Genomic DNA, 16123 nt, shown 5'->3' with positions numbered 1-16123 from the left:
GCAAACTGGCTCAAATAAAGATCCTACATCTGTAACTGAGATAGTCGTTGTGTGGGTGGTATCAGGTAGTGAAGCAGTCAGTGCTGGACCTGAATCTGCAGGCGGAGGACAGTTTTATCCTGAAGGTGGTTCAGCTGGAAGAGCTGCTGGCCGTCCGACATTCCGTCTTCATCATCGGCAACGCCGGCACCGGCAAGTCCAAGGTACCATAAACCCTCATCCCTCTAACCTCTATTGTGCACCACTCTTTTTCTATATTTTTCTGACTCCAAATGTCTGGAAAGAGTGTGCATTTCAAATGCCACCCTATGGGCCCTGGTCAGAAGTAGTGCACTAAATAGGGAAAAGGGTGGGATGGAGACAAATATTCTGTTCGGTTAGAAGCCAACACTGTTGTGTTGTGTCTCCAGGTGATGCGCTCGCTGAATAAGACCTATCAGAACATGAAGAGGAAGCCGGTGATCGTGGATCTGGACCCCAAGGCTGTCACCTGTGACGAGCTGTTTGGCATCATCAACCCTGCCACCCGAGAGTGGAAGGACGGTACGATGGAACTAGTGAGGCTATAATATAGTTGAAATGTGTAGTCAATGAAGCCCTAACAACACACTAAGTAAAGAAGCTTTGCATCTGGACTTCTCTCTCTAGTTCTAGGCACACGGCCCCATCTGTACAACCTGAGTTAATAGTGTTGAAGTGTTTTTGAGTAGTGTTGCACGGTATACCAGTACCACGGTAATATCACGGTACCAAAACGTCATGATACTTATGATACCAACATTTTAGACTACCGTAGTACCGTTTCATATGATACTACCGACTTTTTCATCCCTACCATTCTAAAGAACCTGCTGGCGCCTGTTATATAATGTTTCTAAAGTCAGTTTGGTTTATGAATTCAGTTGCATTTAAGCAACAGCCACTAGTCTCTTGTATGGGCAGGTCCAATAATATCCACTTCACTTTCATGCACATATCACGTGTAGCAGCTGTAATCAGCCAGCTGCATCCCATACCAGCCCTCACTCACATGCTTCTCTCCGTCCGCTCTTCACGCACGTCTATTCCTCCGTCAGTTAAAAAAATATATAATTTAGCCGGGATGCAGACCCAGATCCTGATAAGTCTTTTGTTGTTAGATTTGTTACATTGGAGCAGCGTGCAAAGCGAGCAATGTTGATACATTGTATAATTTAATCACCTGTTATAACCAAGAGGACAGACCAGTCTAAGTAGACTTTGCAAGTTCACTGTCATGCAGCCTCTGAGTGTCAGAGAGGGAAAATGGAGCACTGCAACAGGCATGCTTGCAGCTTTACAGCAAAGAAAATTGCTTGTCTCTAGCCTAAACGGTTCAATATGACCCATATTACCGGATATGCCTTTTTTTATTTCTATCCGGAATCGCACACAAACCATGTCGCAGGCCGTTTTAAACTAATCCCGGGTCGCTAACTATTGGTTTGATAACCAACAATGTTGTTCATTCATGTTACCTAGCTAGCTAACATCCTGGTAATTTGACAGTAGGTTTAGGTAAATTTGATTGGCACAGGAAGAAATGAAATGGGTCTGCTACCCATGAGATGTGCTTCAAAAGATAGGATTCATATAGGCCTAATGTAATCCTAAACTACATCAAAAATCTATTTATTTCTGGTGCACCTTAAATTCTGTTTAGTGCCTAACGTTTTAAAAGTAGGGAGCAGTGTGTGTGTGTGTTTGTGGGAGAGGGAGAGTGGTGTGTTTATGAGAGTGAGGGAGACAGAGAGAGTGTGTGTCTATGTTAACTGAAGAGTAAACAAGGTTTCATGCAGTGTTTTCCCCTGACTGACACAATGACATGCAGATCATGCATGTATATCAAGATCATGCATGTATATCACAGGAAGTTGGTGGCACCTTAATTTGGGAGGACGGGCTCGTGGTAATGGCTGGAGCGGAATAGGTGGAATGGTATCAAACACGGTTTCTAGGTATTTGATGCCATTCCATTTGCGCCGTTCCAGCCATTTGCGCCGTCCTCCCTTCAGCAGCCTCCACTGATGTACTGTTTATTCCTTCCTCCCATTCCTCTAGCCAAATCACAGGTAGGCCTTTGCAAATATGAGCAAATCAGCCGTTCTATGCAGTATTCAATTATACACTGAACAATGGGAAGTTAAATTCAATGTGTTGTATTGAGTAGAAGTGTGAATTTCAGTTTTTGGAGAATGTTTAGAAAATGGGAACAAGCGTCCGGGGGACGGGGCGAACAGGATGCTAGGCCACAGATTTTTCCCCCACCGTGGTATCGTGATACTACTTGGTATCGTGATACTTGCCCTGGTATCATATCGTTTGTAAAATGTTGGTATGGTGACAAGCCTATTTTGGAGTCTGTCTGGTTGTTGTCTAATGTTGTGTGCCACGCTGGTTTCAGGTCTTTTCTCCTGTGTGATGAGAGATCTGGCCCTCATCAGCCATGATGGGCCCAAGTGGATCGTACTGGACGGAGACATCGACCCTATGTGGATCGAATCCCTCAACACTGTCATGGACGACAACAAGGTCTGTCTGTGTGTGTATGTGTGTGTGTGTGTGTGTGTGTACCTTGAGGTTTTGGGATGGCGTGTCCTTTCCTCAGGGTGATCTGGAACACCTCCAGGTTGGGGATTTTGGCAGCGAGGCGAGACTGCTTGTGTGTGTGTGTGTGTGTGTTTGTGTGGTGTATTCAGGTCATATGGTCCTAACCCCGTGTGTGTGTCTGTGTAGGTATTGACTCTGGCCAGTAATGAGCGCATCCCTCTTAACTCCACCATGCGTCTGGTGTTTGAGATTAAGGACCTGCGGACGGCCACTCCAGCCACCGTGTCCCGTGCAGGAATCCTCTTCATCAACTCTGCTGACCTGGGATGGAGCCCGTCAGTACCTCCCTACACATACACTATATATACAAAAGTATGTGGACACCCCTTCAAATTAGTGGATTCTGCTATTTCAGCCACACCCGTTGCTGACAGGTGTATGAAATCGAGCACATAGCCATGCAATCTCCATAGACAAAAATTGGCAGTAGAATGGCCTTACTGAAGAGCTCAATGACTTTCAACGTGTCACCGTCATTGGATGCCACCTTTCCAACAAGTCAGTTCATCAAATGTCTACCATGCTAGAGCTGCCCCGGTCAACTGTAAGTGCTGTTATTGTGAAGTGGAAATGTCTAGGAGCAACAATGGCACACCCGCGAAGTGGTAGGCCACATAAGCTCACAGAACGGGACCACCGAGTGCTGAAGCGCGTAAAATGTGTCTGTCCTCGGTTGCAACACTCACTACCAAGTTCCAAACTGCCTCTGGAAGCAACGTCAGCACAAGAACTGTTCGTCGGGAGCGTCATGAAATGGGTTTCCATGGCCGAGCAGTCGCACACAAGCCTAAGATCACCATGCGCAATGCCAAGCGTCGGCATTGGACTCAGGAGCAGTGGACATGCGTTCTCTGGAGTGATGAATCATGCTTCACCATCTGGCAGTCCGACGGACGAATCTGGGTTAGGCGGATGCCAGGAGAACTCTAACTTCCCCAATGCATAGTGCCAACTATAAAATTTGGTGGAGGGATAATAATGGTCTGGGGCTGTTTTTCATGGTTTGGGATAGGCCCCTTAGTTCCAGTGAAGGGAAATCTTAATGCTACAGCATACAATTACATTCTAGACGATTCTGTGCTTCCAACTTTGTGGCAACAGTTTGGGGAAGGCCCATTCCTGTTTCAGCATGACAATGCTCTCGTGCACAAAGTGACATCCATACAGTAATGGTTTGTCAAGATAGGTGTGGAAGAACTTGATTGGCATGCACAGAGCCCTGACCTCAACCCCATCGAACACCTTTGGAATGAATTGGAACGCCGGCTGTGAGCCAGGCCTAATCGCCCAACATCAGTGCCCGACCTCACTAATGCTCTTGTGGCTGAATGGAAGCAAGTCCCTGCAGCAATGTTCCAACATCTAGTGGAAAGCCTTCCCAGAAGAGTGGAGGCTGTTATAGCAGCAAAGGGGGGACCAACTCCATATTAATCCCCATGATTTTGGCATGAGATGTTCGAGAGGCAGGTGTCCACATACTTTTGGTAATGTAGTGTACATTAAATTGAACACCTTGGTTGGTGTCCCAAATGACACCCTGTTCCCTATATAGTGTACTACTTTTGAACAGGGACAATAGGGCTCTGTGACATGATCAGCCTAAAAGCATGAGGGAATTTAATTAATTGGAATTTGTGGAATTGTTGGGGATAATATTTCATTGGGAATTGAATTATTGGAATTTACCTAACATTGGAATTCAGAAGAATTGAATTATCTCTGAATTCAAAGTCTGACCTGGAATTTGAATTGAATTTAATGGAATTTACAGGGAGAGGGAATTGAATTAGAATCCATTAATTTGTGGAATTAACCCTAAACCTGCAACACATTTATTGACCTGAGTGACCTTGTGTCCTGTCTGTCTGTGTGTTCCTTCAGGGTGGTGACCAGCTGGATCGAGAAGCGAGAGGTCCAGTCGGAGAAAGCCAACCTGTTCATCCTGTTTGACAAGTACTTGCCTACCTGTCTGGAGAAGCTCAAGTTCGGCTTCAAGAAGATCACTCCTATCCCAGAGGTCACACTGGTCCAAACCCTGCTCCACTTCATGGAGTTTCTACTGGTGCCTGAGAACACCCCGCCCGACTCCAACAAAGAACTCTACGAGCTCTATTTTGTGTTCGCCTGCGTCTGGGCCTTTGGAGGGGCCATGTTCCAGGACCAGGTAGCTACCCACTCAGGACTACGTTCATTCTCAAGGGGTGCAGGGTTCTCCCCAAATAATGTAAGAGGAGTGCTGCGCCACCTTGTGGACTGGCTGCGCCACTATGTAAAATAAAAAATAAAGTAAAAAGATTGCAGGAAATGGCAGTTACAGGTGTTCAAGAACACAAAAATCTCTGAGTCCAAAGGGGGTCACTGCACCCCTCTAGGGCCCTCGTCAAATGTAGTGCACTGTATAGGGAATAACATGCAATTTCAGATGCAGCCAGGGTAACATTTTTACAGTGCAAAATGCAGACTCTCCATGAACCAGTGAAGGAAAGTGACACTCAAGAGTTCTGTCTAACCTAACTTCTCTCTCTCTCTCTCTCTCTCTCTGTCTCTGTCTCTGTGTGTGTTTGGTCCGTAGCTGACAGACTACCGTGTGGAGTTCAGTAAGTGGTGGGTGAATGAGTTTAAGACCATCAAGTTCCCGTCTGCAGGGACTGTGTTTGACTACTACATTGACAGAGTCTCCAAGAAGTTCCAGCCCTGGACAGAGTTAGTCCCCAAGTTCCAGCTGGATCCAGACCTCCCACTGCAGGTCAGAGTCCTGTCTAACACGTGGAGTAACTCTTAGCTCCTAGGACTCTTAGGACATTGTAGTTTGTCTTTGCTATGAGGTGCTCTGCAACAATAAATTGAGATTTTGGAGAGTTAATTGAGCTGACAGCCGTTTTGCAATGTTTAGCTATGGCTTTAGTCATCAATCTAGCAAGAGGGCAATATTTTATGAATGTAGTAGTGTGTGTGTGTGTCCCACCCCCCAGAAAGCTATGACCTTTGGCTTTCACCTGGAATAGTTTATTTATGTCTGAATAAAACACACCTTTCAACCCATATGATCTAGTACACAATAGAAGTATAATAGAACATATACAGATATGATTAAATAAATAAAACTTGTGAATGAATAAGCCTTTTCATACTTTAGTCAAAATCAGTTAAATTTCTGGATGTCTAACATTTGGGCCATTTAAATAGCATGTGTCCCGCCTACAGACAAGGGGAGAAGGGCTATGTAAAGGGATTGATTTTGTCGTTCTGAGCATATGCAATGTGTCTGCCTCCGACGTAAAACAAATGTTTGACTTCCACACAAAATTACTTCTTTACTTATTTTAGGTTTAAGAAAGTGTGTAGGTCGCATTCTTTATCGTAGATCTATGACAGTTATGTATTTCGATCCGCCTGCTTGAGACAAATTCTGCTATTGCTTTGCCATGTCTGTGCCATGAAGCAGTCGGCAGGTAGCTTAGTGGGTAAGAGCGTTGTGCCAGTAACTGAAAGGTCGCTGGTTCTAATCCCCGAGCCGACTAGGTGAAAAATCTGTCGATGTGCCCTTGAGCAAGGCACTTAACCCTAATTGCTGCTGTAAGTCGCTCTGGATAAGAGCGTCTGCTAAATGACAAAAAAAAAAAAAATAATAAATAAAGCAGTCGAGCTGCTTTGATGTAATGTTGCAGTGAAGTGAAATAAATCAATGTAATGGTGCAGCCGACCACCAGAGGGAGGCAAATACAAGTTTATTCGACAGAGGACGTTTACATGGTCCTAGTAAGGTCTGGATGGCTGTCTTCTGACTTATAAAACAGTGAGAAATCAATCAAATAAGTCATGTAAACATATACATATTTTTTAAAGGAATTCTAGTGCCCGATTTCGGGGACTGTCAGCTTAAGATGATTACTAAGCACCAGATTTTGGAGAGTTATTCTGCTGACCTTTACCCTCTGTCTCCTGTTCCTCTCAGGCGTCTCTGGTTCACACGGCTGAGACCATCCGTATCCGCTACTTCATGGACAAACTGATGGAGAGGAAGTGTCCTGTGATGTTGGTGGGCAACGCGGGCAGTGGCAAGTCAGTCCTGATGGGAGACAAGCTCCGCGGCCTCAGCACTGATTACTATGTGGTCCAGTCTGTCCCCTTCAACTTCTACACAACCTCGGCCATGCTGCAGGCCATCCTTGAGAAACCCCTGGAGAAGAAGGCAGGCCGGAACTATGGCCCCCCCGGCAGCAAGAGTCTCATCTACTTCATAGACGACATGAACATGCCTGAGGTCGACAAGTACTTCACTGTGGCTCCGCACACACTCATCCGCCAGCACATGGACCACGGACACTGGTACGATCACAACCACTGACTAGTCAACCACAACATAACTACAATCACTATTTTGATCCTACTACAGTGAGGGAAAAAAGTTTTTGATCCCCTGCTGATTTTGTATGTTTGCCCACTGACAAAGACATGATCAGTCTATAATTTTAATGGTAGGTTTATTTGAACAGTGAGAGACAGAATAACAACAAAAAAATGAAAAACGCATGTCAAAAATTGTATAAATGGATTTGCATTTTAATGAGGGAAATAAGTATTTGACCCCTTTGCAAAACATGACTTAGTACTTTGTGGCAAAACCCTTGTTGGCAATCACAGAGGTCAGACATTTCTTGTAGTTGGCCACCAGGTTTGCACACATCTCAGGGATTTTGTCCCACTCCTCTTTGCAGATCTTCTCCAAGTCATTAAGGTTTCGAGCCTGACGTTTGGCAACTCGAACCTTCAGCTCCCGCCCCAGATTTTCTATGGGATTAAGGTCTGGAGACTGGCTAGGCCACTCCAGGACCTTAATGTGCTTCTTCTTGAGCCACTCCTTTGTTGCCTTGGCCGTGTGTTTTGGGTCATTGTCATGCTGGAATACCCATCCACAACCCATTTTCAATGCCCTGGCTGAGGGAAGGAGGTTCTCACCCAAGATTTGACGGTACACGGCCCCGTCCATCGTCCCTTTGATGCGGTGAAGTTGTCCTGTCCCCTTAGCAGAAAAACACCCCCAAAGCATAATGTTTCCCCCTCCATGTTTGACGGTGGGGATGGTGTTCTTGGGGTCATAGGCAGCATTCCTCCTCCTCCAAACACGGCGAGTTGAGTTGATGCCAAAGAGCTCGATTTTGGTCTCATCTGACCACAACACTTTCACCCAGTTCTCCTCTGAATCATTCAGATGTTCATTGGCAAACTTCAGACGGGGCTGTATATGTGCTTTCTTGAGCAGGGGGACCTTACGGGCGCTGCAGGATTTCAGTCCTTCACGGCGTAGTGTGTTACCAGTTGTTTTCTTTGTGACTATGGTCCCAGCTGCCTTGAGATCATTGACAAGATCCTCCCGTGTAGTTCTGGGCTGATTCCTCACCGTTCTCATGATCATTGCAACTCCACGAGGTGAGATCTTGCATGGAGCCCCAGGCCGAGGGAGATTGATAGTTTCTTCCATTTGCGAATAATCGCACCAACTGTTGTCACCTTCTCACCAAGCTGCTTGCCGATGGTCTTGTAGCCCATTCCATCCTTGTGTAGGTCTACAATCTTGTCCCTGACATCCTTGGAGAGCTCTTTGGTCTTGGCAATGGTGGAGAGTTTGGAATCTGATTGATTGATTGCTTCTGTGGACAGGTGTCTTTTATACAGGTAACAAGCTGAGATTACATTTACATTTACATTTTAGTCATTTAGCAGACGCTCTTATCCAGAGCGACTTACAGGAGCAATTAGGGTTAAGTGCCTTGCTCAAGGGCACATTAACGTCATTTAGCAGACGCTCTTAGCCAGAGCGACTCGCAAATTGGTGCGTTCACCCTATAGCCAGTGGGATAACCACTTTACAATTTGGGGGGATAGAAGGAACACTTTATCCTATCCCAGGTATTCCTTAAAGAGGTGGGGTTTCAAATGTCTCCGGAAGGTGGTGAGTGACTCCGCTGTCCTGGCGTCGTGAGGGAGCTTGTTCCACCATTGGGGGTGCCAGAGCAGCGAACAGTTTTGACTGGGCTGAGCGGGAGCTATGCTTCCGCAGAGGAAGGGAGCCAGCAGGCCAGAGGTGGATGAACGCAATGCCCTCGTTTGGGTGTAGGGACTGATCAGAGCCTGAAGGTACAGAGGTGCCGTTCCCCTCACTGCTCCATAGGCAAGCACCATGGTCTTGTAGCGGATGCGAGCTTCAACTGGAAGCCAGTGGAGTGTGCGGAGGAGGGGGTGACGTGAGAGAACTTGGGAAGGTTGAACACCAGACGGGCTGCGGCATTCTGGATGAGTTGTAGGGGTTTAATGGCACAGGCAGGGAGGCCAGCCAACAGCGAGTTGCAGTAGTCCAGACGGGAGATGACAAGTGCCTGGATTAGGACCTGTGCCGCTTCCTGTGTAAGGCAGGGTCGTACTCTCCGAATGTTGTAGAGCATGAACCTGCAGGAGCGGGTCACCGCCTTGATGTTGGCGGAGAACGACAGGGTGTTGTCCAGGGTCACGCCTAGGCTCTTCGCACTCTGGGAGGAGGACACAGCGGAGTTGTCAACCGTGATGGCGAGATCATGGAACGGGCAGTCCTTCCCCGGGAGGAAGAGCAGCTCCGTCTTGCCAGGGTTCAGCTTGAGGTGGTGATCCGTCATCCATACTGATATGTCTGCCAGACATGCAGAGATGCGATTCGCCACCTGGTTATCAGAAGGGGGAAAGGAGAAGATTAGTTGTGTATCGTCTGCGTAGCAATGATAGGAGAGACCAGTGTGAGGATATGACAGAGCCAAGTGACTTGGTGTATAGGGAGAAAAGGAGAGGGCCTAGAACTGAGCCCTGGGGACACCAGTGGTGAGAGCACGTGGTGCGGAGACAGCTTTCGCCACGCCACTTGGTAGGAGCGACCGGTCAGGTAGGACGCAATCCAGGAGTGAGCCGCGCCGGAGATGCCCAGCTCGGAGAGGGTGGAGAGGAGGATCTGATGGTTCACAGTATCAAAGGCAGCAGACAGGTCTAGAAGGACAAGAGCAGAGGAGAGAGAGTTAGCTTTAGCAGTGGGAGAGTCTCCGTGACACAGAGAAGAGCAGTCTCAGTTGAATGACCAGTCCTGAAACCTGATTGGTTTGGATCAAGAAGGTCATTCTGAGAGAGATAGCAAGAGAGTTGGCTAAAGACGGCACGCTCAATAGTTTTGGAAAGAAAAGAAAGAAGGGATACTGGTCTGTAGTTGTTGACATCAGTGGGGTCGAGTGTTGGTTTTTTTGAGAAGGGGAGCAACTCTCGCTCTCTTGAAGACGGAAGGGACATGGCCAGCGGTCAAGGATGAGTTGATCAGCGAGGTGAGGTAGGGGAGAAGGTCACCGGAGATGGTCTGGAGAAGGGAGGAGGGGATGGGGTCAAGCGGGCAGGTTGTTGGGCGGCCTGCAGTCACAAGTCGCAGGATTTTATCTGGAGAGAGAGGGGAGAAAGAAGTCAAAGCATAGGGTAGGGCAGTGTGAGCAGGACCAGCAGTGTCATTAGACTTAACAAACGAGGATCGGATGTCGTCAACCTTCTTTTCGAAGTGGTTGACGAAGTCATCCACAGAGAGAGAGGAGGAGGGGGGATTCAGGAGGGAGGAAAATGTGGCAAAGAGCTTCCTAGGGTTAGAGGCAGATGCTTGGAATTTAGAGTGGTAGAAGGTGGCCTTAGCAGCAGAAACAGATGAAGAAAATGTAGAGAGGAGGGAGTGAAAAGATGCCAGGTCGGCAGGGAGTTTAGTTTTCTTCCATTTCCGCTCCGCTGCCCGGAGCTCTGTTCTGTGAGCTCGCAATGAGTCATCAAGCCACGGAGCTGGAGGGGAGGACCGAGCCGGCCGGGAGGATAGGGGACACAGAGAGTCAAAGGATGCAGAAAGGGAGGAGAGGAGGGTTGAGGAGGCAGAATCAGGAGATTGGAGGGAGAAGGATTGAGCAGAGGGAAGAGATGATAGGATGGAAGAGGAGAGAGTAGTGGGAGAGAGAGAGCGAAGGTTGCGGCGGCGCATTACCATCTGTGTAGGGGCAGAGTGAGTAGTGTGGGAGGAGAGCGAGAGAGAAAAGGAAACAAAGTAGTGGTCGGAGACATGGAGGGGAGTTGCAGTGAGATTAGTAGAGGAGCAGCATCTAGTGAAGATGAGGTCAAGCGTATTGCCTGCCTTGTGAGTAGGGGGGGACGGTGAGAGGGTGAGGTCAAAAGAGGAGAGGAGTGGAAAGAAGGAGGCAGAGAGAAATGAGTCAAATGTGGACATAGGGAGGTTGAAATCCCGCAAAACTGTGAGGGGTGAGCCATCCTCAGGGAAGGAACTTATCAAGGCGTCAAGCTCATTGATGAACTCTCCAAGGGAACCTGGAGGGCGATAGATGACAAGGATATTAAGCTTAAATGGGCTAGTGACTGTGACAGCATGGAATTCAAATGAGGAGATAGACAGATGGGTTAGGGGAAAAATTGAGAATGTCCACTTGGGAGAGATGAGGATTCCTGTACCACCACCCCTCTGACCAGATGCTCTCGGGGTATGCGAGAACACATGGTCAGACGAGGAGAGAGCAGTAGGAGTAGCAGTGTTTTCAGTGGTGATCCATGTTTCCCGTCAACGCCAGGAAGTCGAGGGACTGGAGGTTGGCATAGGCTGGGATGAAGTCAGCTTTGTTGGCAGCAGAACGGCAGTTCCAGAGGCTGCCTGCGACCTGGAACTCCACGTGGGTGGTGCGTGCAGGGACCACCAGGTTAGAGAGGCAGCAGCCACGCGGTGTGGTGCGTTTGTGTAGCCTGTGCAGAGAGGAGAGAACAGGGATAGGCAGAGACATAGTTGACAGGCTGTAGCAAATGGCTACAAAAATGCAGAGGAGATCGGAATGAAATGAGCTAAGCATCTGGGAGCGGAGAGAGCAGGGCCTCCCTCACCAAAAACGTCTACCTCAGAAACTAAAATTGTTTCACTGAACCACCCGAACAAAAACTCTCCCAACTTCCGCCTTTAGAAATCAGAATTGTTGTGAAGATTAGGAGCACTCCCTTTAAGAGTGTGCTCCTAATCTCAGCTCGTTTCTTGTATAAAAGACACCTGGGAGCCAGAAATCTTTCTGATTGAGAGGGGGTCAAATATTTATTTCCCTCATTAAAATGCAAATTAATTTAAAACATTTTTGACATGCGTTTTTCTGGATTTTGTTGTTGTTATTCTGTCTCTCACTGTTCAAATAAACCTACCATTCAAATTAGACTGATCATTTCTTTGTCAGTGGGCAAACGTACAAAATCAGCAGGGGATCAAATACTTTTTTCCCTCACTGTATCTCTCTCACCCTCTCTACCTCTCTCCCCTCTCCTCCTCTCTCCCTACCTATCATCCCCCTCTCCCTGCCTCCCTTCTCAGGTATGACAGAGCCAAGCTGACTCTGAAGGACATCCATAACTGCCAGTACGTGGCCTGTATGAACCCTACAGCTGGCAGCTTCACCATCGACCCCCGACTGCAGGTACTCACCAGACTAACGCTAAACACAAGGTTGGAGAAGAAGCGTATTAGAAACCTCTCTAGTCGTTCTGTTTTAGACTGCTCTTAACCCTCTGCATCCCATAGTTGCCTTATGTATGGTAAGATACTGTAACCCTGCTCTCTCTCTCTCTCTCTCTCTCTCTCTCTCTCTCTCTCTCTCTCTCTCTCTCTCTCTCTCAGAGGCACTTCTGTGTCTTTGCGGTGAGTTTCCCGGGCCAGGACGCACTCCAAAGCATCTATAACTCCATCTTCTCCCAACATCTGGACATGAATGGCTTTCTCCCCGCCGTCAAGAAGTTCTGCTCCACGCTGGTCACCTCTGCAATCAGTAAGAACACTACAGAGAAACACTTAGATAATCGTCATGTCAAACTGAAAATGTAATGACTTAATTCAACATCTCATCCGATTTAACTTCTCATTTTATGACATTGAACTAGTGTCAGAGATGGGGGAAACCAATGCAGTATATAGGCCTACAGTATTTGCCCTGTCTCCATGTTCTTACCTGTCTGTGTGTGTATTTTCTTCTCCAGTGTTCCACCAGAGGATCTCCACTTCCTTCCTTCCCACGGCAGTCAAGTTCCACTATGTCTTTAACCTCAGAGACTTGTCCAACATCTTCCAGGTAAACCCTTCTCCCTTACAGCTATCTATATGATGGGCATCTTGATCATACATTGTAAAGTTGGTTTGAGACACTGGAATGACCCACTGGCTCATGTTTGTTATGAATTACTGTGGAGAGGAGGGAGGTATCTTGCTGTGTGTGTGTGTGTGTGTGTGTAAATGTGGTGAGAGATCATCATCATGTTAGTGCATGTGTGTGAGATGTTCAATTCGTCCCTCTGTGTCTCTCCTGTCTGCTGCCAGGGTCTTCTGTTCTCCATGCCAGAGTGTGTGAAGGCCCCTGCTGAGCTGGTGAGACTGTGGCTTCATGAGTGTGACCGTGTGTACGGAGACAAGCTAGTGGATGAGAAGGACATGGTGCTGTTTGCCAAGATCAAGGGAGAGATCTGCAAGAAGTGCTTTGAGGTACGACTTAACACACACACACATGCACTCATTGTCTGACATTGAGAAAAAACTCAAAACTAATGGTGAACTAATAGTGAATAAAGTAATTCAATATTAACAGCAGATTTCTCATTGTCCATATCGGTGTGTATTTTCCTCTGTCTGCAGGAAATAGATGCAGGTTTCCTCTTTGAGAAGCCCAACATCTTCTGCCACTTTGCCCAAGGCATTGGCGAGCCCAAATACTTCCCTATTCCAGACTGGGTGGTTCTGAACAAGCTGCTACTGGAGGGCCTGGACAGCTACAACGAAGTCAACGCTGTCATGAACCTGGTGAGTCCACCACGACACACTACAAAAGCAAATACCTGGTGTTGGTATCGCGTCTTCACTGGAGAGTAACCAGAGTAGCTAAAAACCTGATTGAGATGAAGAGAGAGTCCTAGACCTTCCTGTTGTGACCCTGTTTTTGTGTGTGTGTGTGTGCGCGTGCATGCGTGTGGTCTCCAGGTGCTGTTTGAGGACGCCATGTCCCATATCTGCCGTATCAACCGTATCCTGGAGTCTCCTCGTGGTAACGCCCTGCTGGTCGGGGTGGGCGGCAGCGGCAAGCAGTCTCTGTCTCGCCTCGCTGCCAGCATCGCAAACCTGGAGGTGTTCCAGATCACCCTGAGGAAAGGCTACGGCATCCCCGACCTCAAGGTGTGATGCTATGCTCTGGCCAACTGTTAACCTCTGTAAAGATGCTGACACATCTATCATCATCCTCATCATCCTTCCTTTCCCTCGCCCCACTCTTCCCCCGCCCTCCTCTCTCCTCCCCCTCTCCCCACCCTCCTTTCCCTTCCCCCTCCCTGTCTCTTGGTAGTTGGACGTGGCCGCCCAGTACATGAAGGCTGGGGTGAAGAACATAGGGACGGTGTTCCTGATGACCGACAGCCAGGTGGCCGAGGAGGAGTTCCTGGTGCTGATCAATGACCTGCTGGCGTCGGGCGAGATCCCCGGTCTATTCCAAGACGATGAGGTGGAGAACATCATCGTTGCCATGAGGAACGAGGTCAAGGCTGTGGGCCTGCCAGACTCACGTGAAAACTGCTGGAAGTTCTTCATTGACAGAGTCCGCAAACAGCTCAAGGTGATACTCAGTGTGGCCAGTCTGGCTTGTCATTGGGGGTTGTTGAGGGTTTTGGTCTGTATGTTCAGCAGCGTTACAGAGGGGTTATCCAACTAGCACATAATGTTCTGAGAACCATATGTTTCTTAGAGCTTGGTTAAAGCGTGGTTGTCAATCAATGAAATGTATTTATAAAGCCCTTTTTACATCAGCTTACAGAAACCCAGTCTAAAACCCCAAAGAGCAAGCAATGCAGATGTAGAAGCACAGTGGCTAGGAAAAACTCCCTAGAAAGGCAGAAAACTAGGAAGAAACCTAGAGAGGAACCAGGCTCTGAGGGGTGGCCAGTCCTCTTCTGGTTGTGCCCGGTGGAGATTATAAGAGTAAATGGCCATTAAGGCCAGATCGTTCTTTAAGATGTTCAAACGTTCATAGATGACCAGCAGGGTCAAATAATAATCACAGTGGTTATAGAGGGTGCAACAGGTCAGCACCTAAGGAGTAAATGTCAGTTGGCTTTTCATAGCCGAGCATTCAGAGGTCGATAGAGAGAGGGTCGAAACAGCAGGTCCGGGACAAGGTAGCACGTCCGGTGAACAGGTCAGGAGTTCCATAGCCGCAGGCAAAACAGCAGAAACAGGATCAGCAGCATGACCAGGTGGACTGGAGATGGGGTAAGCCAGGAGTCGTCAGGCCAGGTAGTCCTGAGGCATGGTCCTAGGGCTTTGCCACTTTGCCAAAGCACAGCCCCCACACCACCAGAGGGATATCAACAGACCACCAACTTACTACCCTGAGACAAGACAGAGTATAGGCCACAAAGATCTCCCCCACCGCACGAGCCCGAGGGGGCGCAAAACCGGACAGGAAGATCACATCAGTGACTCAACCCACTCAAGTTGAGTATAGCGGAAAAAAGAGCTTTGCATGACGTGATGCACCCCTCCTAGGTACGGCATAGGAGAGCACCAGCAAGCCAGTGACTCAGGCCCCGTAATAGGGGCAGAGAATCCCAGTGGAGAGAGGGGAGCCGGCCAGGCAGAGACAGCAAGGGTGGTTCGTCATTCCAGTGCCTTGTCGTTCACCTTCGCACCCCTGGTCCAGACTACACTCAATCATAGGACCTACTGAAGAAATTAGTATTCAGTAAAGACTTGCAAACGTAATAAGATGGTGGTCTGATGGTCCAGGATTATGAGGAAAAACATTTAGATCCACAATATCTATTCCACGGGACAAAACTAGATCCAGGGTATGATTGTGGCAATGCGTAGGTCCGGAGACATGTTGGACAAAATCCACTGAGTCGATGATGGCTGCGATAGCCTTTTGGAATGGGTCTGTGGACTTCTCCATGTGAATATTGAAGTCACCAAACGTTTCAATATTATATGCAATGACTACAAGGTGCGGTAGGAATTCAGGGAACTCGGCAGGGAACGTTGTATACAGCCCAGGAGGCCTGTAAACAGTAGCTATAAAAAGTGATTGAGTAGGCTGCATAGATTTCATGACTTTTTTTCTTGTAAATTGAAATTTGCTGTCATAAATGTTAGCAACACCTCTGCCTTTGCGGGATGCGTGGGGGATATGGTCATTAGTGTAACCAGGAGGAGAGGCCTCATTTAACACAGTAAATTCATCAGGCTTGAGCCATGTTTCAGTCAGGTCAATCACATCAAGTTTATGATCAGTGAGGGATCTAACATTAAGTAGTCCTATTTTGAGATGTGATGTATTATCACAACCTCTTTCAGTAATGACAGGAATGGAGGAGGTCTTTATTCTAGTGAGATTGCTAAGGGGAACACCGCCATGTTAAGTTTTGCCCAACCTAGATCGAG

At 47.8% G+C, this 16123-nt stretch overlaps 1 protein-coding gene across 4 annotated transcripts in view; it reads left to right on the top strand.

Moving 5' to 3' along the window:
• The window catches only part of LOC121547702 (dynein axonemal heavy chain 17), a 122841-nt gene that overhangs the window by 47665 nt on the left and 59053 nt on the right, over positions 1-16123 (top strand). For 3 of the 4 annotated variants that reach the window (XM_041859099.2, XM_041859098.2, XM_041859100.2), the window contains 14 exons: positions 66-203; positions 411-543; positions 2423-2550; positions 2755-2903; positions 4510-4792; positions 5201-5374; positions 6584-6957; positions 12026-12128; positions 12329-12476; positions 12685-12776; positions 13022-13183; positions 13334-13498; positions 13676-13867; positions 14034-14300. In XM_041859099.2, the coding sequence (XP_041715033.2) occupies positions 66-203; positions 411-543; positions 2423-2550; positions 2755-2903; positions 4510-4792; positions 5201-5374; positions 6584-6957; positions 12026-12128; positions 12329-12476; positions 12685-12776; positions 13022-13183; positions 13334-13498; positions 13676-13867; positions 14034-14300 (2508 nt within the window). Of the gene's footprint in view, positions 1-65; positions 204-410; positions 544-2422; positions 2551-2754; positions 2904-4509; positions 4793-5200; positions 5375-6583; positions 6958-12025; positions 12129-12328; positions 12477-12684; positions 12777-13021; positions 13184-13333; positions 13499-13675; positions 13868-14033; positions 14301-16123 lie in introns of those variants that run through there. The other variant, XM_041859101.2, reaches the window with a different exon arrangement.

Source organism: Coregonus clupeaformis, chromosome 31 (assembly GCF_020615455.1).
Source record: "Coregonus clupeaformis isolate EN_2021a chromosome 31, ASM2061545v1, whole genome shotgun sequence".
In the NCBI taxonomy this organism is placed as follows: domain Eukaryota; kingdom Metazoa; phylum Chordata; class Actinopteri; order Salmoniformes; family Salmonidae; genus Coregonus; species Coregonus clupeaformis.
The sequence above is the reverse complement of the archived record's forward strand: the minus strand, read 5'-3'. Positions and strand labels throughout refer to the sequence as shown.